Source organism: Oncorhynchus clarkii, chromosome 10, assembly GCF_045791955.1.
Source record: "Oncorhynchus clarkii lewisi isolate Uvic-CL-2024 chromosome 10, UVic_Ocla_1.0, whole genome shotgun sequence".
In the NCBI taxonomy this organism is placed as follows: Eukaryota; Metazoa; Chordata; class Actinopteri; order Salmoniformes; family Salmonidae; genus Oncorhynchus; species Oncorhynchus clarkii.
Genome location: NC_092156.1, coordinates 2,189,201 through 2,215,000, shown reverse-complemented (window position 1 = coordinate 2,215,000; position 25,800 = coordinate 2,189,201). Strand labels below are relative to the sequence as shown.

At 42.7% G+C, this 25,800-nt stretch overlaps 2 protein-coding genes across 2 annotated transcripts in view; one reads left to right on the top strand and one right to left on the bottom strand.

Annotated features, from left to right (window-relative positions):
* LOC139419789 (hormonally up-regulated neu tumor-associated kinase homolog A-like) overlaps positions 1 to 7,760 on the bottom strand; it is a 42,876-nt gene extending 35,116 nt beyond the window's left edge. Inside the window, exon 1 of the mRNA XM_071169775.1 lies at positions 7,443 to 7,760. Within this exon, the coding sequence (XP_071025876.1) occupies positions 7,443 to 7,760 (318 nt within the window). The remainder of the gene's footprint in view (positions 1 to 7,442) is intronic.
* A 9,821-nt stretch (positions 7,761 to 17,581) lies between these two features.
* On the top strand, positions 17,582 to 25,415 carry LOC139419372 (superoxide dismutase [Cu-Zn]-like). Its single transcript, XM_071169315.1, has 4 exons — positions 17,582 to 17,732; positions 21,129 to 21,295; positions 23,279 to 23,396; positions 24,720 to 25,415. The coding sequence occupies exons 1-4, from the start codon at positions 17,661 to 17,663 to the stop codon at positions 24,825 to 24,827; spliced, it is 465 nt and encodes a 154-aa protein (XP_071025416.1). The 5' UTR covers positions 17,582 to 17,660; the 3' UTR covers positions 24,828 to 25,415.
* The last annotated feature ends 385 nt before the right edge of the window (positions 25,416 to 25,800 follow it).

The window sequence follows — 25,800 nt, the reverse complement described above, 5'->3', positions numbered from 1 at the left end:
AGTGAGTCCACCAGATCAGAGACAGTAGGGATGGACCAGGGATGTTCTCTGTTTAGTGAGTCCACCAGATCAGAGGCAGTAGGGATGACCAGGGATGTTCTGTTTAGTGAGTCCACCAGATCAGAGGCAGTAGGGATGGACCAGGGATGTTCTCTGTTTAGTGAGTCCACCAGATCAGAGGCAGTAGGGATGACCAGGGATGTTCTCTGTTTAGTGAGTCCACCAGATCAGAGACAGTAGGGATGGACCAGGGATGTTCTCTGTTTAGTGAGTTCTCCAGATCAGAGACAGTAGGGATGGACCAGGGATGTTCTCTGTTTAGTGAGTCCACCAGATCAGAGGCAGTAGGGATGACCAGGGATGTTCTGTTTAGTGAGTCCACCAGATCAGAGGCAGTAGGGATGACCAGGGATGTTCTCTGTTTAGTGAGTCCACCAGATCAGAGGCAGTAGGGATGACCAGGGATGTTCTCTGTTTAGTGAGTCCTCCAGATCAGAGGCAGTAGGGATGACCAGGGATGTTCTGTTTAGTGAGTCCACCAGATCAGAGGCAGTAGGGATGACCAGGGATGTTCTCTGTTTAGTGAGTCCACCAGATCAGAGACAGTAGGGATGGACCAGGGATGTTCTCTGTTTAGTGAGTCCACCAGATCAGAGGCAGTAGGGATGACCAGGGATGTTCTGTTTAGTGAGTCCACCAGATCAGAGGCAGTAGGGATGGACCAGGGATGTTCTCTGTTTAGTGAGTCCACCAGATCAGAGACAGTAGGGATGGACCAGGGATGTTCTCTGTTTAGTGAGTTCTCCAGATCAGAGACAGTAGGGATGACCAGGGATGTTCTCTGTTTAGTGAGTCCTCCAGATCAGAGACAGTAGGGATGACCAGGGATGTTCTCTGTTTAGTGAGTCCACCAGATCAGAGACAGTAGGGATGGACCAGGGATGTTCTCTGTTTAGTGAGTTCTCCAGATCAGAGACAGTAGGGATGGACCAGGGATGTTCTCTGTTTAGTGAGTCCACCAGATCAGAGGCAGTAGGGATGACCAGGGATGTTCTCTTGATAAGTGCGTAAATCTAACGAGTTTGTCAGAGAGAATGTATGGAGTAGAAAGTACAGTATTTTCTTTAGGAATGTAGTGAAGTAAAAGTAGTCCAAAATAATTAAAAAATATAGTAAATGAAAGTACAGATACCAACAAAAAACATTAAGTAGTACTTTAAAGTATTTTTACTTCAGTACTTTACACCACTGCTCAATTGAGAATGTCTACACTGCCACGTCGGGCTGCACGATATGGGCAAATAACCTAGGACTTATTTTTAACAAAATGTTGCAATTGCGATTTGACTTGCGAATTCGAGCAAAACTGTTGTAATCATGGAAATATAATGACTACTCTAATTCGATAGTTAGAATATAATAGTGGGCACATTGAATACAGTGTTTGACATGACAACAAATGAAAATGCCAGGGAGGAGTTATTGTGACAGGGTAGGAACTAAAGTGTTAATAAGTGTTTCCTAGGGGACCCTATAATCTTTGACTACATTGCATGTTCTCTTAGCTACTTCATGTAGCTAACATATTCTTGCTTTGCATATTCCTCTGATTTAGAAGATACTGTTGCACAAACAACATGCTGATTTAGGTCTACATCACTGGTATTATCAGGCTGTATTAGCTAGCTACGTTTGCTCTTAATCAGTACATGCATTAGCTAGCTAGCTATTAGCATTAGCAGCTAACAATTAGCATCTCACATGATTTAGGGCAACTTGCTAAGAAAAGACAAACTAGCTGTTTGCAGATGTAAGAAACAAGCTAATAGTGTCACTATAGAACGCTAGTGGATTTATATTAAGAAGCAAAGTGAAAACGGCATCGTTGTCATCCACATTGTTGCATGTGCTGCATTGACCAGGCAGACAGAACACAAGTGTCTCTTGGTTGAGGAACATCAAATGCGCTCCTTGAGTGACAGGGGGCGTGGCTAGGTCTGTGTGGAAAGTGTTACGGAGAGAAAGAGCCGAGAGAGATGACTGAAGTAGCTAAAAGTAAACTATAAAAATGGACGTTACACACAGCGTATTTAACAAACCAAACATTCAAATCCTGGTATAGAAGGTAAAGTAAAAACCCAAACCGGTCCCTGCATCAATACCTGTATATCATAAAATAGGGTATACCGCCCAGCCCTATATATAACACATTCAATATATTTGGCCTCTCAGCTTCCCTATCAAATCTAAAAGACAAGGCAAGAAGGGCCTTCTATGCCATCATAAGGAACATAAAATTCAACATAACAATTAGGATCTGGCTAAAAATACTTGAATCAGTCATAGAGCCCATTGCCCTTTACGGTTGTGAGGTCTGGGGTCCGCTCACCAACCAAGACTTCACAAAATGGGACAAACACCAAATTGAGACTCCGCATGCAGAATTCTGCAAAAATATCCTCCGTGTACAACGTAGAACACCAAATAATGCATGCAGAGCAGAATTAGGCCGATACCCACTAATGATCAAAATCCAGAAAAGAGCCGTTAAATTCTATAACCACCTAAAAGGAAGCGATTCACAAACCTTCCACAACAAAGCCATCACCTACAGAGAGATGAACCTGGAGAAGAGTCCCCTAAGCAAGCTGGTCCTGGGGCTCTGTTCACAAACACACCCCACAGAACCCCAGGACAACAGCACAATTAGACCCAACCAAATCATGAGAAAACAAAAAGATAATTACTTGACACGTTGGAAAGAATTAACAAAACAAAATGGGAAAACTAGAATGCTATTTGGCCCTAAACAGAGAGTACACAGTGGCAGAATACCTGACCACTGTGACTGACCCAAACTTAAGGAAAGCTTTGACTATGTACAGACTCAGTGAGCATAGCCTTGCTATTGAGAAAGGCCGCCGTAGGCAGACATGGCTCTCAAGAGAAGACAGGCTATGTGCTCACTGCCCACAAAATGAGGTGGAAACTGAGCTGCACTACCTAACCTCCTGCCCAATGTATGACCACATTCGAGACACTTATTTCCCTCAGATTACACAGATCCACAAAGAATTTGAAAACAAACCCAATTTTAATAAACTCCCATATCTACTGGGTGAAATTCCACAGTGTTCCATCACAGCAGCAAGATGATTTGTGACCTGTTGCCACAAGAACAGGGCAACCAGTGAAGAACACACACCACTGTAAATACAACCCATATTTATGTTTGAAATGTCGTTATTATTTTGAAATTTCTGTATGTGTAATGTTTAATATTCATTTTTATTGTTTATTTCACTTTTGTATATTATCTACCTCACTTGCTTTGGCAATGTTAACTCATGTTTCCCATGCCAATAAAGCCCCTTAAATTGAGAGACACAGAGAGAGAGAGAAACACAGAGAGAGACAGACATAGAGAGACACACATAGAGAGAGAGACACACACACACACAGAGACACAGAGAGAGAGAGAGAGACACAGAGAGAGAGAGACACTGACACACACAGAGAGACACAGAGAGAGAGAGAGACACTGACACACACAGAGAGACACAGAGAGAGAGACCCTCACAGAGAGAGAGAGACACTGACACACATAGAGAGCCTCACAGAGAGAGAGCGAGAGACCCTGACACACAGAGAGACACAGAGAGAGAGACAGACACACAGACATACAGAGGAGTTGGGGTGAGGTCACTACTAGACAGCAGAACAGTCTGTACGTTTGAGCAAAGCTACTGAAGAGACCTCTTCACAGCACAGCCACTACCCTGCACGTGGTACAGAACACACACTGCAGTAAATATTGACAATAGTCAAGATGGGTTTTGGGAAGGAGTGTGTGTGTGTGTGCGTGCATATCTCTCTCTCTCTCTCACTGTGTTGGTTGGCCATCCACACCTGGCACTATAAGAGCCTATTCATAATGATAACATAAAACAGCGATGATAACATTAAGGTGTGTTATTAACAGCTCAGATTAAACAGAGATGATAACATTAAGATGTGTTATTAACAGCTCAGATTAAACAGCGATGATAACATTAAGATGTGTTATTAACAGCTCAGATTAAACAGCGATGATAACATTAAGATGTGTTATTAACAGCTCAGATTAAACAGAGATGATAACATTAAGATGTGTTATTAACAGCTCAGATTAAACAGAGATGATAACATTAAGATGTGTTATTAACAGCTCAGATTAAACAGAGATGATAACATTAAGATGTGTTATTAACAGCTCAGATTAAACAGAGATGATAATATTAAGATGTGTTATTAACAGCTCAGATTAAACAGCTCAGATAACATTAAGATGTGTTATTAACAGCTCGGATTAAACAGAGATGATTACATTAAGATGTGTTATTAACAGCTCAGATTAAACAGAGATGATAACATTAAGATGTGTTATTAACAGCTCAGATTAAACAGAGATGATAACATTAAGATGTGTTATTAACAGCTCAGATTAAACAGAGATGATAACATTAAGATGTGTTATTAACAGCTCAGATTAAACAGAGATGATAACATTAAGATGTGTTATTAACAGCTCAGATTAAACAGAGATGATAACATTAAGATGTGTTATTAACAGCTCAGATTAAACAGAGATGATAACATTAAGATGTGTTATTAACAGCTCGGATTAAACAGAGATGATTACATTAAGATGTGTTATTAACAGCTCAGATTAAACAGAGATGATAACATTAAGATGTGTTATTAACAGCTCAGATTAAACAGCGATGATAACATTAAGATGTGTTATTAACAGCTCAGATTAAACAGAGATGATAACATTAAGATGTGTTATTAACAGCTCAGATTAAACAGAGATGATAACATTAAGATGTGTTATTAACAGCTCAGATTAAACAGAGATGATTACATTAAGATGTGTTATTAACAGCTCAGATTAAACAGAGATGATAATATTAAGATGTGTTATTAACAGCTCAGATTAAAGGCTATCCACCAGTACATGTGTTATTATATATTAGACCTATCATACATTGTATAGTAGACCTATCAGCCATTGTATAGTAGACCTATCAGTCAGTGTATAGTAGACCTATCAGACACTAGTAGACCTATCAGTCATTGTATAGTAGACCTATCAGACACTAGTAGACCTATCATACATTGTATAGTAGACCTATCAGCCATTGTATAGTAGACCTATCAGACACTAGTAGACCTATCAGTCATTGTATAGTAGACCTATCAGACACTAGTAGAGCTATCAGTCATTGTATAGTAGACCTATCAGTCATGTGTGAAGTGTCTAAGTGTTTAATAGTATTGTAATGTGAAGTGTCTATTTATATGTGAAGTGTCTATTCATATGTGAAGTGTCTAAGTGTTTAATAGTATTGTAATGTGAAGTGTCTATTTATATGTGAAGCGTCTATTCATATGTGAAGTGTCTATTCATATGTGAAGTGTCTATTTATATGTGAAGTGTCTATTTATATGTGAAGTGTCTAAGTGTTTAATAGTATTGTAATGTGAAGTGTCTAAGTGTTTAATAGTATTGTAATGTGAAGTGTCTATTTATATGTGAAGTGTCTATTTATATGTGAAGTGTCTTTTCATATGTGTAATGTCTATTTATATGTGAAGTGTCTAAGTGTTTAATAGTATTGTAATGTGAAGTGTCTATTTATATGTGAAGTGTCTATTTATATGTGAAGTGTCTATTTATATGTGAAATGTCTATTCATATGTGAAGTGTATTTTCATATGTGAAGTGTCTTTTCATATGTGAAGTGTCTATTTATATGTGAAATGTATATTCATATGTGAAGTGTCTAAGTGTTTAATAGTATTGTAATGTGAAGTGTCTATTTATATGTGAAGTGTCTAAGTGTTTAATAGTATTGTAATGTGAAGTGTCTATTTATATGTGAAGTGTCTATTTATATGTAAAGTGTCTATTTATATGTGAAGTGTCTATTTATATGTGAAGTGTCTATTTATATGTGAAGTGTCTATTTATTTGTGAAGTGTCTATTTATATGTGAAGTGTCTATTTATATGTGAAGTGTCTATTTATATGTGAAGTGTCTATTTATATGTGAAGTGTCTATTCATATGTGAAGTGTCTATTCATATGTGAAGTGTCTATTTATATGTGAAGTGTCCATTCATATGTGAAGTGTCTATTTATTTGTGAAATGTCTATTCATATGTGAAGTGTCTATTTATATGTGAAGTGTCTATTCATATGTGAAGTGTCTATTCATATGTGAAGTGTCTATGTATATGTGAAGTGTCTATTTATATGTGAAGTGTCTATTTATATGTGAAGTGTCTAAGTGTTTAATAGTATTGTAATGTGAAGTGTCTAATTATATGTGAAATGTCTATTTATATGTGAAGTGTCTATTTATATGTGAAGTGTCTATTTATATGTGAAGTGTCTATTTATATGTGAAGTGTCTATTTATATGTGAAGTGTCTATTTATATGTGAAGTGTCTATTTATATGTGAAGTGTCTATTTATATGTGAAGTGTCTATTTATATGTGAAGTGTCTATTTATATGTGAAGTGTCTATTTATATGTGAAGTGTCTATTCATATGTGAAGTGTCTATTCATATGTGAAGTGTCTATTTATATGTGAAGTGTCTATTCATATGTGATGTGTCTATTCATATGTGAAGTGTCTATTTATATGTGAAGTGTCTATTTATATGTGAAGTGTCTATTCATATGTGAAGTGTCTATTCATATGTGAAGTGTCTATTTATATGTGAAGTGTCTATTTATATGTGAAGTGTCTATTTATATGTGAAGTGTCTATTCATATGTGAAGTGTCTATTCATATGTGAAGTGTCTATTTATATGTGAAGTGTCTATTCATATGTGAAGTGTCTATTTATATGTGAAGTGTCTATTTATATGTGATGTGTCTATTCATATGTGAAGTGTCTATTCATATGTGAAGTGTCTATTTATATGTGAAGTGTCTATTTATATGTGAAGTGTCTATTCATATGTGAAGTGTCTATTCATATGTGAAGTGTCTATTTATATGTGAAGTGTCTATTTATATGTGAAGTGTCTATTCATATGTGAAGTGCCTATTCATATGTGAAGTGTCTATTCATATGTGAAGTGTCTATTTATATGTGAAGTGTCTATTCATATGTGAAGTGTCTATTTATATGTGAAGTGTCTATTTATATGTGAAGTGTCTATTTATATGTGAAATGTCTAAGGTTTTAAATGTATTGTAATCCAGTTATCAAAGTTGTCAAACTCAGGAGTAAATCCTCACATCAAGTTGACTGGTAAGATGGGTCACCTGACAAAAAAATCAGTGTTTTTCGTCCCTTGCTGAAAATAATCATTCCACATGCATGGAAAAATTGAAAAAAAAGTGTTCATGCATCAGTAAAAACTGTCAACTAGCCCTACCTTCTCTCCAGTCATGGCGTGAAGTCCCTCTCGGACTTTAGCGAAGGAGCCCTCTCCAAGTTTCCTCCCGATCAAGTAGTTTCCGACCCGCTTAGTGTGGTAAAAATTACGGAGGATATCCGCAGCAGGACTGCCTAGAGAAGCCGGGATAACGTTCTCCGGGGTAGAGGCCGGGGCTTTACTCCCGGGGACAACGTTCTCCGGTGTAGAGGCCGGGGCTTTACTCCCGGGGACAACGTTCTCCGGTGTGGAGACCGGGGCTTTACCCCCGTGTAACCGGGGACTATCGACAACCATGTCAACGCCAGTGGCTGGCATAAAAACTCCTAACTGTCAAACTACAAAAGCACGGTTTATTTTCAGCCTTTAGAGAAGTTTCCAACTGTCCGTCCTCGTTGTCCCCTGCGCTCTAAACCTGGCAGGTCCGGTATGTGAGGAGCATCTGAAGTCCGACAAAGTCCCGTCTGCCCGTCCTGTCCGTTGTCCCCGTTGATTGTAAATAGGCCAATTTAACCGGAACCCGAGCCACCTGTTCAAACAACGCGCCAACATGCAGTGTGCATATTTTCCAAGAGCTTGTCACGAAATTGACGCGTCCAAACGTTTTCAAACACTTAAACGGTCTCATAAAGAAAATATAAATCAAAATAGGCTTCTTGACTGAGAATATAAATATCTAAATTTTTCCAAAAGTTGCCAAAATGTGTTAAAAGGGAGTGTAAATATCCTTGTGTTGTTCATTAAACTTCTCTCTCGGTCACTCAATCAATCTTTTCTGGAGCTGAGCGTTGCTTTCCGGTGGGTGGTTATTGGACTTGAGACTGAAGAACGCTGTAGGGTTTGAAGCGACTTTCCCGGTTCAGTGGGTGGGCGTTACTTGTTTGTGAGAAAACGCTTCTGACTCGGTAACCGGGTTGGGCTGTAGTCCTATCAGACGCGTCGGCGGGAGCAGACGTGAGAGCCCCCCTCACACCTCTCAAGTCAATTCAAAGGGCTCTCTCCTCTCCAAATACAGTAGCCGCCCCTGCAGCTCAAACAAAGGCTGGTCTAACTCTTCCGGAGACTGGATATGGGGATGATATCACCTGGCTCTCTCTCTTCCCTGATTGGAAGGTGACTCCTGGTAGCTAGAGAATATGGATCATGATTAATGAGTCTATTGATTTGTCTCGCTGTTTGGCGAGAGCCACCCTTCCTCTCCTCCTCCAAAGGAGTCGTGTCTTGAATATAGATAGCCTAGTTTACACCACAAGGTTATGTTATTAACCATGAATAGTCTATAAACGTAAATGATGTGTTATGTCTAAGGTAATATACGGGGGGGTTGCATGTTCTTTTTTTTAGGTTTTAGGAACAAAGAAATGTTTTGATGAATGATGTTGAACGTTGCGTAAAAGGGCTGTGACGCTCCACTCCACACGATCAGCTCTGTTACTAAAATAACACGGAGAGAGACTCTGCGTACCGAATAACCAAATGAGCTACACACCAACATGCTTGTCTAATGGACATATATTTTATACAGTGATGTCTCAAGACAAATATGACCGTGTTCTGCTCTAAATGACATTCTAAAGACAATAACCTTTGTGTTGTCTTTCTATGAGTGTGTTGTTAGTGCAGTCAAACGCAAAGGATACAGCTATTGCATCAGATGAGTTGGTCTTCAATACAAGAGAAGTAGCACGCGGGGAAACTAAAACGGTTTCCCTTTTCTCGGTTTACTCATCACCGTGGAGAAGCAGGCTGCTTTAATTCATGAATTAATGATAATTGAAGTGAACAAAGAGCAACAGAGTTCCTTTGAAGGTCTCTTCATCTGAGAGGAATGAGCTCAGTCTCTCTCCTGTCAGTCTCTATAAACACACACACACATAGTCTGTCAACACTTAAAGGATTTATCAGTCTGTCAACACTTAAAGGGTTTATCAGTCTGTCAACACTTAAAGGATTTATTATAGTCTGTCAACACTTAAAGGGTTTATCAGTCTGTCAACACTTAAAGGGTTTATCAGTCTGTCAACACTTAAAGGATTTATTATAGTCTGTCAACACTTAAAGGGTTTATCAGTCTGTCAACACTTAAAGGGTTTATCAGTCTGTCAACACTTAAAGGGTTTATCAGTCTGTCAACACTTAAAGGGTTTATCAGTCTGTCAACACTTAAAGGATTTATTATAGTCTGTCAACACTTAAAGGGTTTATCAGTCTGTCAACACTTAAAGGATTTATTATAGTCTGTCAACACTTAACGGGTTTATCAGTCTGTCAACACTTAAAGGGTTTATCAGTCTGTCAACACTTAAAGGGTTTATCAGTCTGTCAACACTTAAAGGGTTTATCAGTCTGTCAACACTTAAAGGATTTATCAGTCTGTCAACACTTAAAGGATTTATCAGTCTGTCAACAATTAAAGGGTTTATCAGTCTGTCAACACTTAAAGGGTTTATCAGTCTGTCAACACTTAACGGGTTTATCAGTCTGTCAACACTTAAAGGGTTTATCAGTCTGTCAAGCCTTAAAGGGGTTATCAGTCTGTCAACACTTAAAGGGATTATCATAGTCTGTCAACACTTAAAGGGAATATCATAGTCTGTCAACACTTAAAGGGATTATCATAGTCTGTCAACACTTAATGGGATTATCATAGTCTGTCAACACTTAAAGGGATTATCAGTCTGTCAATCCTTAAAGGGATTATCATAGTCTGTCAACACTTAAAGGGATTATCAGTCTGTCAACCCTTAAAGGGATTATCATAGTCTGTCAACACTTAAAGGGTTTATCAGTCTGTCAACACTTAAAGGGTTTATCAGTCTGTCAACACTTAAAGGGATTATCAGTCTGTCAACCCTTAAAGGGTTTATCAGTCTGTCAACACTTAAAGGTATTATCATAGTCTGTCAACACTTAAAGGGATTATCAGTCTGTCAACCCTTAAAGGGTTCATCAGTCTGTCAACCCTTAAAGGGTTCATCACTCTGTCAACCCTTAAAGGGATTATCAGTCTGTCAACACTTAAAGGGATTATCATAGTCTAAATGTGTACACATACACACAGCAGTGTTCTAGAACCGTGAGCTTTCATACTTTTATCATTCTCAGCGCAGCTCAAGCAATTTCTCCCACTTTCAACACATTCAAATGAATAGAAAACACCTACTGGAGTCACATTGGTTGGGAATTGTGGGAAGGTGGACATTCGGGCTTTGTCCCCCCGCCCAGCGGATGGTGGTCTCAGAGCTGAGTAGTTACGGGACTGTGGACTATCTCGTCTCAGCGTCTATTGAATCTGATTTACGCTATAAAAAAGGGTTGATTATAGTTAAAAACGTGTAGACATTTTTGACAATTGACTTTCATACTTTTGGAATTCTCAGAACAGGCTCAAATAATTTCTCCAAACTGACACATTCGAATGAAGAGATGATTAGTACTGGAGACATGTTGGTTGGGAATTGTAGGGAGATGGACATTCGCTCTGTGTATTCCCTGTCAAATGGTGGTTTCAGAGTCAGGTACCTACTGTATGTCACAATGGGACGCAGGACTATCGAGTCCCAGTGTCTGTGGACTGTGATTTACACTTCATTTACTGCAGTGTGTTTCAGTGTGCTTGAAACAAACGCATACATCTCACACACCGTGTCAGATATAGTGTTGATATCTATTCCCTCACACACCGTGTCAGATATAGTGTTGGAATCTATTCCCTCACACACCGTGTCAGATATAGTGTTGGAATCTATTCCCTCACACACCTGTACCGTGTCAGATATAGTGTTGAAATTTATTCCCTCACACACCGTGTCAGATATAGTGTTGGAATCTATTCCCTCACACACCGTGTCAGATATAGTGTTGGAATCTATTCCCTCACACACCTGTACCGTGTCAGATATAGTGTTGAAATTTATTCCCTCACACACCTGTATGGTGTCAGATATAGTGTTGAAATCTATTCCCTCACACACGGTGTCAGATATAGTGTTGAAATCTATTCCATTTGGAGGTTACATCCCAACATTACACTTGATAAGCAAAACTGTTTAGCATAGAAACACCGTATTTTTGTCACAAAAAAAAAAAAAAATCTTTATTTATTAGGAAAAATATGAATAATTTTCCACCTATGAGGTCACTGTCTGCAGGAAAAGCATTTTAAGACAAGAGGTGTTGCCATGGTGCAAATCATGATCAATCAATCAACGAAATTACCATATTTTGGGCGGAAGGTCGTTAGAGAACACAATATGGGTTAAAAAATGTTTTTGTTTTTTTTACCAGATTTTGCTAGTTTATTTTGTTAAATGTTTTGGGAAAAAACTCAATCATTGAATTATTCTTGTCATTTATAGCCTAGGAAATGTACTATGTAATTTTTCTGTCTGCTGCAAAGTGTCAGCTCAGCACATTGCCATAGTGGCTACCACCTTCCTTTGTCTCCTGGACCTGGCTGTCTAGACACTGACGGAATCAGACGAGACAACCAAATATGGAGCTAAAACAAGAATGTGGCGCCATCTATTGGTAGACTTATATATTACCATCTCAACAATGATTTCTTCAATACCCGAAGTTGTATTGTAGTGATGAATGAGCCAGCCAGGTACGCTATGTATGTCAGCCATATATATCTTCAATATGACTGATATTACAAGGCTATTATATTCTATTAGCAGTTAGAAAGTTACTTTGGACCATAATAGCCTACATGCAGCGATATGAGTTGCCTAGACTGTTAAATGGCTGCCCTGGGGTCTCCACCACAGAAGACCTGATGAGGATCAGCCTGGAGGGGTCTTCTGTCGAGGAGTTGTGGATCCCACTCCTGCCGTGGACCGTTGGCTGACCTCTAAGCATGCCAGATCGGCCAACATACAACAGCAGCTGGACATCTGATATCCTTTGCGTCTTGTCGGGTCAATGTGTGATTTTGGTGGTATGTGCTGTTCCACAGATGTGTCCCCTTTAGTACACACTCACACACGCAGTATAAATATGTATGTTTTAAATTGTTGGTTAATAAAATAAACATTTTTCACTCCTACATTTCTTTGTGTGCTCCTACATTTTTTAAATTTAGGAGCACATGTACTCCTTGGGAAAATGTTAGCGTAGAGCCCTGTGATGTACTGGGCCGTAAGCACTACCCTGTGTAGAGCCCTGTGATGTACTGGGCCGCATGCACTACCCTGTGTAGAGCCCTGTGATGTACTGGGCCGTAAGCACTACCCTGTGTAGAGCCCTGTGATGTACTGGGCCGCATGCACTACCCTATGTAGAGCCCTGTGATGTACTGGGCCGTAAGCACTACCCTGTGTAGAGCCCTGTGATGTACTGGGCCGCATGCACTACCCTATGTAGAGCCCTGTGATGTACTGGGCCGTAAGCACTACCCTGTGTAGAGCCCTGTGATGTACTGGGCCGTATGCACTACCCTGTGTAGAGCCCTGTGATGTACTGGGCCGTAAGCACTACCCTGTGTAGAGCCCTGTGATGTACTGGGCCGCATGCACTACCCTATGTAGAGCCCTGTGATGTACTGGGCCGTAAGCACTACCCTGTGTAGAGCCCTGTGATGTACTGGGCCGTATGCACTACCCTATGTAGAGCCCTGTGATGTACTGGGCCGCATGCACTACCCTATGTAGAGCCCTGTGATGTACTGGGCCGTATGCACTACCCTATGTAGAGCCCTGTGATGTACTGGGCCGTATGCACTACCCTATGTAGAGCCCTGTGATGTACTGGGCCGTAAGCACTACTCTATGTAGAGCCCTGTGATGTACTGGGCCGTATGCACTACCCTATGTAGAGCCCTGTGATGTACTGGGCCGTAAGCACTACCCTATGTAGAGCCCTGTGATGTACTGGGCCGTAAGCACTACCCTGTGTAGAGCCCTGTGATGTACTGGGCCGTATGCACTACCCTATGTAGAGCCCTGTGATGTACTGGGCCGTATGCACTACCCTATGTAGAGCCCTGTGATGTACTGGGCCGTAAGCACTACTCTATGTAGAGCCCTGTGATGTACTGGGCCGTATGCACTACCCTATGTAGAGCCCTGTGATGTACTGGGCCGTAAGCACTACCCTATGTAGAGCCCTGTGATGTACTGGGCCGCATGCACTACCCTATGTAGAGCCCTGTGATGTACTGGGCCGTAAGCACTACCCTATGTAGAGCCCTGTGATGTACTGGGCCGTATGCACTACCCTATGTAGAGCCCTGTGATGTACTGGGCCGTATGCACTACCCTATGTAGAGCCCTGTGATGTACTGGGCCGTAAGCACTACTCTATGTAGAGCCCTGTGATGTACTGGGCCGTATGCACTACCCTATGTAGAGCCCTGTGATGTACTGGGCCGTAAGCACTACCCTATGTAGAGCCCTGTGATGTACTGGGCCGCATGCACTACCCTATGTAGAGCCCTGTGATGTACTGGGCCGTAAGCACTACCCTATGTAGAGCCCTGTGATGTACTGGGCCGTATGCACTACCCTATGTAGAGCCCTGTGATGTACTGGGCCGTATGCACTACCCTATGTAGAGCCCTGTGATGTACTGGGCCGTATGCACTACCCTATGTAGAGCCCTGTGATGTACTGGGCCGTATGCACTACCCTATGTAGAGCCCTGTGATGTACTGGGCCGTAAGCACTACCCTATGTAGAGCCCTGTGATGTACTGGGCCGTAAGCACTACCCTATGTAGAGCCCTGTGATGTACTGGGCCGTATGCACTACCCTATGTAGAGCCCTGTGATGTACTGGGCCGTAAGCACTACCCTATGTAGAGCCCTGTGATGTACTGGGCCGTATGCACTACCCTATGTAGAGCCCTGTGATGTACTGGGCCGTATGCACTACCCTATGTAGAGCCCTGTGATGTACTAGGCCGTACGCACTACCCTATGTAGAGCCCTGTGATGTACTGGGCCGTACGCATTACCCTATGTAGAGCCCTGTGATGTACTGGGCCGTACGCACTACTCTATGTAGAGCCCTGTGATGTACTGGGCCGTATGCACTACCCTATGTAGAGCCCTGTGATGTACTGGGCCGTACACACTACTCTATGTAGAGCCTTGCGGTCGGAGGCCGAGCAGTTGCCATACCAGGCAGTGATGCAACCAGTCAGGATGGGATGCTCTCGATGGTGCAGCTGTAGAACCTTTTGAGGATCTGATGACCCCATGCCAAATCTTTTCAGTCTCCTGAGGGTGAATAGGCTTTGTCGTGCCCTCTTCACGACTGTCTTGGGAGTGCTTGGACCATGTTGGTTTGTTGGTGATGTGACCAACTTCACGTACCCCCCCCACCCCCCCAGAAGAAAGGCACACGGACACCCACACTTCAGGTTAACTCTGTGTTTATCTGCAGTAAAATATATAAAACAGTGATGACAGGAATTGGCAGGACGGTCACAGCCACACGTTCACTGGTTAGGTAGAACACAAGATATCTTTTAGATAGGAGCAACAGTAATGATACATGCCCTCAATGTGAAGGTGATATTCATCCATAAATACAACCCTTTTTATATAAACCTTCTAAGGTAGTAAGAAAATAAACATTCACCTAATATTTCAATAAATCACTTGCTGACAATAGCTAGCGAGACATTGTCGTGCAGTGACCAACGGTGCTAGTTAGCTCGTCATTAACATGGCTAGCTAAGACAGCAAAAACGTGGTTCACTTGCTGAAATAGGTCTTCGATACATTAACGGCAAAAATAAATATATACATAGTCACATTTGCTATTGACTTTAGGATATATGAACCCGTTTTCCAAAAAACATTATTGTGTTATACTGTTTTAAACCGTTTTTTATATACAGAGGAAGGAGACATGAACCTACTCTCAGAATATCTCTCTCAGACTGAGGAGCAGGCAGACCAACTTCCCAAATAGGGGAGAAAAACTCAAAACCCACTAGTTGTTCTTTCAAAGAAAATAATACAAGTAATGTAATGTCGGAAGACCTCTCATATTACTTACCTTACTACCTACAATGGCAGCAAATATATTTTTTTATTAATTCAGTAGCACATAATGAAAGGAAACTTTATTTAAAAACACCCCTTTTCCTGGATTGAATGGCTTCACCCGCACACTGCTGCATTCTTTGATATCGACATTTTGCGCCCAAGGTTGATGGAAACTCTACATTTTCACTTTGTTACAGTGATGTGGATGCCAGGGAACTGTCCCTCTTCACGACTGTCTTGGTGTGTTTGGACCGTACTAGTTTGTTGTTGATGTGGACGCCAGGGAACTGTCCCTCTTCACGACTGTCTTGGTGTGTTTGGACCGTACTAGTTTGTTGTTGATGTGGACGCCAGGGAACTGTCCCTCTTCACGACTGTCTTGGTGTGTTTGGACCGTACTAGTTTGTTGTTGATGTGGACGCCAGGGAACTGTCCCTCTTCACGACTGTCTTGGTGTGTTTGGACCGTACTAGTTTGTTGTTGATGTGGACGCCAGGGAACTGTCCCTCTTCACGACTGTCTTGGTGTTTTCGGACCGTACTAGTTTGTTGTTGATGTGGACGCCAGGGAACTTGAAGCTCTCAACCTGCTCCACTACAGACCTGTCAATGAGAATGGGGGCATGTTCGGTCCTTTTCCTGCAGTTCACAATCATCTCCTTTGTCTTGATTATGTTGAGGGAGAGGTTGTTGTCTTGGCACCACACGGTCAGGTCTCTGACCTCCTCCTTATAGGCTGTCTCATCGTTGTTGGTGATCAGGTCTACCACTGTTGTGTCGTCGGGCAAACTTAATGATGATGTTGGAGTCGTGCCTGGCCGTGCAGTCATGAGTGAACAGGGAGTACGGGAGGGGACTGGGCAGGCACCTCTGAGGGGCCACCATGTTGAGGATCAGTGTGGCGGATGTGTCATTACCTACCCTTACCACCTGGGGGCGGCCCGTCAGGAAGTCCAGGATCCAGTTGCAGATCCATCAAATACAGACAGAATATAGACAAACAATACAGACAGAATATAGACAAACAATACAGACAGAATATAGACAAACAATACAGACAGAATATAGACAAACAATACAGACAGAATATAGACAAACAATACAGACAGAATATAGACTAACAATACAGACAGAATATAGAATATAGACAAACAATACAGACAGAATATATTGACAAAGAATTTCCTAATCCACACACTATAAATAGCTTATTCCTGATCCTGTGTTACAACACTGGAGTTGTGGGTTTGATACCTGTACGCTCCGTTCATACTGTATAGAACTGTAAAGTAGCTTCATCTGAGCCAGACCAGCTCATTTAAAAAGGAAAACATATTTCACCTTTATTTAACCGGGTAGGCAAGTTGAGAACAAGTTCTCATTAACAACTGTGACCTGGCCAAGATAAAGCAAAGAAGTTCGACATAAACAACAACACAGAGTTACACATGGAGTAAAACAAACATACAGTCAATAATACAGTATAAACAAGTCTATATACAGCATGTGCAAATGAGGTGAGATAAGGGAGGTAAAGGCCATAAATAGGCCATAGTGGCAAAGTAATTACAATGTAGCAATTAAACACTGGAATGGTAGATGTGCAGTAGATGAATGTGCAATGTAGAAATACTGGGGTGCAAAGGAGCAAGGGCAGGAGCCTATCTCCTGTTTCTGTAGTGTGAGGCAGCTTGATGTACAAGTACACCCCCTGGACAGGACGCTCCTCTGGACAGGATGCTCTCTGGACAGGACGCTCTCTGGACAGGACGCTAGTCTATAGCAGAGCCTTGGGATTAAAAGCCTCTGAAATTATACATTTGACCAGTGACAACTTTTTGAGCTGCAACAATGTTACCTGGAGGTCAGTTGTAGATTGGATGTAAAAAAAAATAATAATAACAATTTTTGAACCACGTGATTTCTAACCTATGGAGAGACACATAATAACACATTTTTATAGACTTGATTCATTCATATTGAAAAACGCCACTAGACGTACTAAACGCCACTTTCTATGTGCGGTTTGATTATTAGAAGTTTGTCTCTGTTGAATCTGCGTACTGCGCAGTTCCGGTAGTGTCATTGCCTGCCAATCAGATCTCTGCTCACCCATCCCCTGGCCGCTGATTGGAACAAATGAACTCTCTTTCATTCATAAAGCTCTACATTCGCACTTGAGGTCTTTCTGTGACACACGGACTTTGTGAACTTGCAGAGATGGTGCTGAAGGCTGTTTGCGTGCTGACAGGAACCGGTGATGTTACCGGGACCGTATTCTTTGAGCAGGAGGTAAAGTATGTCGTTAATCCGGGAAAAATAGAAGCCTGTATTTCGACTTTAGCAGAACATATTCATTTGGCACATAATTCTGACTGTCTGCGGCTGGCCTTATCAATTAGATAGCGTTCGTTTACAAATCCGTTTAACATGACAACACTTAGCAAGGCTAGTTAACTTGTTTTTATATCAAAACCGAATTTATGTAACGTTGTTATAGCTAGCGTTAAGAGCTAACGCACGTTACAACTTGGACGTGTTCACATTTTCCCTTGACGTAAAGCTTTAATTCTGGTCATCCTCAACCCCAGGACGCTTCCCTAGTTGATCCTGTTCTGCGGTTCTCTTGTCAAAGGGAAAACATGCCGACACGCAAACCGAGCTGCTTATGTGCAGAAAGGTTGCCATGTTGCTAGACCGTGCTTCAACATCTGCGTTGTTTGCTGTTTGGGGTTTCAGGCTGGGTTTCTGTACAGCACTTTGTGATATCAGCTGATGTAAAAAGGGCTATATAAATACATTTGATTTAGATTGAATCCCTGAACTGACAAGGTAAATCTGTCGTTCTGCCCCTGAACAAGGCAGTTAACCCACTGTTCCTAGGCCGTCATTGAAAATAAGAATTGGTTCTTAACGGACTTACCTAGTTAAATGAAGTGGGCTAAAATATGAAACTCTGCCTAACTGGGTCACCGGGCTATGTAAAACGGCCTCGTCCATTGACAAGGCAGTGGCGTTTGTCCACACGGTGCATGTTGCCTTGGTCTCTAAGCCATCCTTGTTTTGGTCTCACAGGCTGAATGCTCATTGGCTATTAGCCGCAGTCCTTGTCCAATCGCGTTGTACTTCTGCTCCTACAACATTCAAGACCAAACATATGTGACGTTACAGTTATCGCGAGATCCGACAGGGGTCTGTGGTACGGAACATCTATTAGTGCGGTCTCGACCTGTTCAAACGACACGAGTCCCTATTTTTACTGATCCTAGCCCGTAGGATTTCACCCCAGAAATTAATCTGGGACACTACACGATTTTTGGCGTATGTCTGACATTAGCAGATATGTTTTGAATAGGACATGATGACTGTCATCATTGACGTATGTGAGACGTCAAAAAGGTCCGTGCAATCTGGGATCCTTGGGACGCTCCCTCCATTGAAGTTTAATTTTAAAATAGTGTAGGGGTTAACAATGAGACGGATACTTCACCGGGTGTATGAATGTGAAGCATCAGTTTGGCGTTTACACTCTCTACCAAATCAAATTGTATTTGTCACATACACATGGTTAGCAGATGTTAATGCGAGTGTAGCGAAATGCTTGTAGTGGGCGGATGCCTAGTGGGAGATGGATTTTGGCCGATATTCTGCACTTGGCCTCAACGATGTAACGTTTTATCTCAATACAGTTCTGTTCCTAAAACTAGGATCTGTTATGAACAGTAAACTCTCTTTGTAGACTTTACCCTTTGCCAAAGTTTTTTTATTGCTAGATTTAGGAGTGCAAAGGTGAATTGAGTTATTGCGCATGTGCACATAGGTGTTCCTTAATGGAAATATGCAGATGCATGCTAGAACTGGCCAATAGGATGTTGCCTGCTTGTGCTTGGCTCTGCCCACTATGACTAATTTCTGTTCCCATTGGAAATGACAAGCTGTGGTCTCTTGGTTAAGTTTTATGGTAGGGAATGTCCTGATGACTGATGTGCAACACTTCATTATGCTAAAAATCCTTCAGTGATTGGATCATCTCTAACCAATCAGAGTATCAAATGCTGCTTTATCCACATGTTCTGCCTCTGGCCCAGCCCATCTGTTTCTGGGACCAATCAGATGATCTAGAATGGATTTCCATTCTAGAACTCGTTGGGAGGTAGCTCCTCCTATACAGACTCAGTGTAGAGGAGAAATGTACATCCTTGTGCGTGGCATAGCGTTTGGCCACTGCAAGGAGTTTGGGTAGCCAGTCAAGCGAAATATATCTTGCTGCTTACTTTACGTGCCAGAAGTACCTAACGCTCGCTAGCTACAACTAGTCATACAAGCATTTGGCTGCCTTTTGATACCAGTCCTAATCTTGCATTTCTCTTAATCCATCTTTGTAAATCATCCATTTAGATACCCTGCTTACAAAATAATATGGCTAAATTGCTGAGATGAATGCTGGTTAATTGCTAGATCTGCCTGTTGTACAATTTAGCTAGCAAGTTGAGGGGGGGAACTTTACCACAAACCAACGCTAGCTACCTGCTAACGCTGCTGCTACCTGCTAACGCTGCTGCCTAACGCTGCTTCTACCTGCTAACGCTGCTTCTACCTGCTAACGCTGCTTCTACCTGCTAACGCTGCTTCTACCTGCTAACGCTGCTTCTACCTGCTAACGCTGCTTCTACCTGCTAACGCTGCTTCTACCTGCTAACGCTGCTTCTACCTGCTAACGCTGCTTCTACCTGCTAACGCTGCTTCTACCTGCTAACGCTGCTTCTAACGCTGCTTCTAACGCTGCTTCTAACGCTGCTTCTAACGCTGCTTCTAACGCTGCTTCTAACGCTGCTTCTACCGCTGCTTCTACCGCTGCTTCTACCTGCTAACGCTGCTTCTACCTGCTAACGCTGCTGCTGCTAACGCTGCTACCTGCTAACGCTGCTGCTAACGCTGCTGCTACCTGCTAACTCTGCTGCCCGCTGCCACGACCACTCTGCCTGTAACATCGTTACAGATGAAGAGGCATCATTTGCTGCCGAGTGCCAGTCTGTTTCTGCTCTCTCACCCACTCCTATGGAATTGTCATGCAACGTTGGCTTGACAAACAGTTCTGGGACCAGGCTAGAGTCTTTCTGCCTTGGCTCCCATTTTCATTTCCCCTTGAACCTGGTCTGGCGTGTTGGTCTACTTTCAAAAAAACAAAGCAAAGTTTGCTTAAAAAAACAGGCGTGTGGACAACTGACTGTGTAGTTGAGTTGATCCCTCAATGTCAGAAGTAGCGTAACAACTAGCTGGCTATCTTGGTTTTGTAGGTGCTATTCCAGTGTAACTCATGGCTCATTGATATGCTAATTGCAACGGTCTTCTCCACCTGACACATGATTTTGACACCTCATTTCAAACCCCATTCTGTAGTCTTCATTGTTACCCCCTGAGTGTTTTACTGTCTTCAACGTGTGTTTGCTCTGTGGTTCCAATGCATCGCCTGTGCCTTCCATCGTTTGTTATCACTGGTCTTCTGTAGGTCACCCTGTGGTGGTCACTCTGTGTAGGTGGTCACCTTGTGGGGGTCTCTGTGTAGGTCAGCCTGTGGTGGTCTCTGTGTAGGTCACCCTGTGTAGGTCACCCTGTGGGGGTCTCTGTGTAGGTCAGCCTGTGGTGGTCTCTGTGGTGGTCATCCTGTGGTGGTCTCTCTGTTATCAGGGTGAAGATGCTCCAGTGAAGCTGACTGGGGAGATTGCAGGTCTGGCCCCGGGGGAGCATGGCTTCCACGTCCACGCCTTCGGAGACAACACCAACGGCTGCATGAGTGCGGGACCCCACTTCAACCCCCACAACAAGACCCACGGAGGACCCAACGATGATGTCAGGTGAGTCTGGCCTTATCACTCGTGCAGTTGGACCATGGCGGTATCGGTGCTGCATGGGCAGCACCATTGAGGGGATAGCTCTTTTAATTTGGTCAATGTCTTCTACTTTGGAGTTAAATCAAATTGTATTTGTCACATGTTTGGAAACGGGTATAGACTTAGTGAATTGTTTGCTTATGGGGTCCTTTTCCAACAATGTTGAGTTAAGAGGTAAATAGAAAAAAAAAAATGAAATGGTGACACGAGGAATAAAATACACTGAATAAAAATTCTGAGTCAAAATAACATGGCCATATACAGGAAGTTCCAGGTAATAACACTGCTATATACAGGAAGTTCCAGGTAATAACACTGCTATATACAGGAAGTTCCAGGTAATAACACTGCTATATACAGGAAGTTCCAGGTAATAACACTGCTATATACAGGAAGTTCCAGGTAATAACACTGCTATATACAGGAAGTTCCAGGTAATAACACTGCTATATACAGGAAGTTCCAGGTAATAACACTGCTATATACAGGAAGTTCCAGGTAATAACACTGCTATATACAGGAAGTTCCAGGTAATAACACTGCTATATACAGGAAGTTCCAGGTAATAACACTGCTATATACAGGAAGTTCCAGGTAATAACACTGCTATATACAGGAAGTTCCAGGTAATAACACTGCTATATACAGGGTGTCCATTGGCTGACTTTGGGCCCCCAAACATTAAAAGATTTGTGCAGGCCAATTGTCCGGGAGAGGAAATTCCATTATTTTTGATCTGTTGATTGAGGTAGAAACCACTGAATACATTTCACTGGTCATGCTTATCAGTCTGCAGGTTAACTTCCATGCCTTCTCGTATGAATTTGGGATCTATCATCCCACAACTCTCCCAGTGCTATTCTATTGGCCAACAAGCTGACCAATAGAATAGCTATACTTTTCTACTGTAGGGGATAGTAGCTTGACAAACGGTGCATTCGTAAAGTATTCAGACCCCTTGACCATGTCCACATTTTGTTACTTTACAGCCTTATTATAAAATTGATTAAATAAGTTTGCCCCATAGCGACGTCGCAGCGCCCCATAGCGACGTCGCAGCGCCCCATAGCGTGGAGTGCTGCAGAGATGGTTGTCCTTCTGGAAGGTTCTCCCATCTCCAGAGGATTCCTCAGTTTGTCCGGTCGGCCAGCTATAGGAAAAGTCTTGGTGCTTTCAAACTTCCATTTTTAAGAATGATGGCGGTCACTGTGTTCTTGATGACCTCAAATGCTGCAGACATTTTCTTGGTACCCTTCCCCAGAGATAGATATATAGATATATATATTACTTTCACCCCTTCTATGCAGATCTGCAAAGAAAAAGCCAAATCTGACTGGCCAATAAAAATAAGATTAAGATGGGCAAACGAACAGACACTGGACAGAGGAACTCTGCCTAGAAGGCCAGCATCCTGGAGATGCATCTTCACTGATGTTGAGACTGGTGTTTTACAGGTTCTATTTAATGAAGCTGCCAGTTGAGGACTTGTGAGGCATCTGTTTCTCAAACTAGACACTAATGTACCTCATGCTCAGTTGTGCAGCAGCCTCCCACTCCTCTTTCTATTCTGGTTAGAGGCAGTTTGCGCTGTTCTGTGTAGGGAGTAGGACAGAGTAGTGTACGAGATCTTCAGTTTCTTGGTAATTTCTCACATGAAATAGCGTTCAAATCTCCGAACAAGAATAGACTGACGAGTCTCAGAATGTATTTTGTTTCCAGCCATTTTGAGCCTGTAATCAAACCCACAAACGCTGATGCTCCAGATACTCAACTCAAATAGTCTAAAGAAGGCCAGTTGTATTGCTTATTTAATCAGAACAGCAGTTTTCAGCTGTGCTAACATAATTTCTTACTAGTCTCTTTTTGTTTTGCTACAATGTTCACGTAGGGGCTGAACTATTGGAAAGCAGTCTCTCCTCTGACCAGCTGTTCTGTCTCTATTGCTAGGCACATAGGGGACCTTGGCAACGTGACTGCAGGAGCTGACAATGTGGCTAAGATCAACATCCAGGACAAGATACTGACTCTCACTGGACCCCTCTCGATCATCGGCAGGACCATGGTGGTAAGAACACATTGCCTGACCTGTAGCTGCATGTTGTGTCCACTAGGCAGGAAATGGAAAGAAAGTGTAGCTGCATGTTGTGTCCACTAGGCAGGAAATGGAAGGAAGCTGTAGCTGCATGTTGTGTACACTAGGCAGGAAATGGAAGGAAGCTGTAGCTGCATGTTGTGTCCACTAGGCAGGAAATGGAAGGAAGCTGTAGCTGCATGTTGTGTCCACTAGGCAGGAAATGGAAGGAAGCTGTAGCTGCATGTTGTGTCCACTAGGCAGGAAATGGAAGGAAGCTGTAGCTGCATGTTGTGTCCACTAGGCAGGAAATGGAAGGAAGCTGTAGCTGCATGTTGTGTCCACTAGGCAGGAAATGGAAGGAAGCTGTAGCTGCATGTTGTGTCCACTAGGCAGGAAATGGAAGGAAGCTGTAGCTGTATGTTGTGTCCACTAGGCAGGAAATGGAAGGAAGCTGTAGCTGCATGTTGTGTCCACTAGGCAGGAAATGGAAGGAAGCTGTAGCTGCATGTTGTGTCCACTAGGCAGGAAATGGAAGGAAGCTGTAGCTGCATGTTGTGTCCACTAGGCAGGAAATGGAAGGAAGCTGTAGCTGCATGTTGTGTCCACTAGGCAGGAAATGGAAGGAAGCTGTAGCTGCATGTTGTGTCCACTAGGCAGGAAATGGAAGGAAGCTGTAGCTGCATGTTGTGTCCACTAGGCAGGAAATGGAAGGAAGCTGTAGCTGCATGTTGTGTCCACTAGGCAGGAAATGGAAGGAAGCTGTAGCTGCATGTTGTGTCCACTAGGCAGGAAATGGAAGGAAGCTGTAGCTGCATGTTGTGCCCACTAGGCAGGAAATGGAAGGAAGCTGTAGCTGCATGTTGTGCCCACTAGGCAGGAAATGGAAGGAAGCTGTAGCTGCATGTTGTGCCCACTAGGCAGGAAATGGAAGGAAGCTGTAGCTGCATGTTGTGCCCACTAGGCAGGAAATGGAAGGAAGCTGTAGCTGCATGTTGTGTCCACTAGGCAGGAAATGGAAGGAAGCTGTAGCTGCATGTTGTGCCCACTAGGCAGGAAATGGAAGGAAGCTGTAGCTGCATGTTGTGCCCACTAGGCAGGAAATGGAAGGAAGCTGTAGCTGCATGTTGTGTCCACTAGGCAGGAAATGGAAGGAAGCTGTAGCTGCATGTTGTGTCCACTAGGCAGGAAATGGAAGGAAGCTGTAGCTGCATGTTGTGTCCACTAGGCAGGAAATGGAAGGAAATCCAAGTCAACACAACTCTGTTCTCGTCCCATCCTGTTTTACCCTCTAATCTCCTCGCTCTATACCAATAGATCCATGAGAAAGCTGATGACCTGGGGAAAGGAGGCAATGAGGAGAGTCTGAAGACGGGCAACGCTGGCGGTCGCCAGGCCTGTGGTGTTATTGGAATTACCCAGTAAACACTCTGCCCCTGCTGGGAGCACGGGAACCACAAGCCACAGCTTGAAGACCACCCAGACCCCATTGGAAGCTCCCACATCTACCCTATCCCCCTACCTAAACCTGTAAGGCACCTCATGGACATCGGTCAGATGGCTTTCCTAAAAACAAAGATTGTCTGCGGCTTTAATATAATTCTTTGTCCATTGACTTTAGTGATGAGTTGTCTGTTTGGGAAACTCCCCTCTGAAGGTGGACTCTGAGGGCTTTCAACTCAGGGACACAGCTGACGTTGAGGACAGATCTAATGAAGTGCACTACTAGGAGGTTGTGGCTAGGGGTTGATTGGGGGGGTATATATTTACTCTTGTCTGTACACATTGGTCCTAGCACTGCTTCTGTCTGTAATATGGGGGTTATTCTTCTACACTGTGAACATGTATTATACATTATGTCTGATATGGCTTCCTATGTAGTTTACTACTTATGTCCAGGCCCTGTAGGGTTAGTGAACTGGATGAGGGGGGTGGTTAACTACCGGGTGCCTTTTCAGACACACATGATGTTCACTGTACAAAGCTGCCCAATAAAAAGATGTTGTCAATAAACCTTGGTGGCTTTTATGTTGCTGTTTTTTTTAATGGCGGTTAAAGCCTCAATCTCAGGCTTCTCACGTCCAGCGGATGAGATTTGGAAGGATGGTCACGTGAGACTATGGCCAGTCGTAGTAGAGGGCTGCAAGGTGTGCTAGCAGGTGTATATACAAATCTGTTAAATAATAACATCTCTATCTGAAGACGTCTGAGTAAGCCTTCGCTGAAATACATGACCCAGGAAAGAGGCATTTTGAGTGAATCAAGAGTGAATGTGTGCGTGTACATTTTATGTCAACTGCATCTCTGCAGACCCAGGGTTGTTGACTGTGGTGTTGCTGCTGACTGATGAGAACATCTGAGGAGGACTCCGTACAGTAGATTGTGCCTGTCTAGTGGT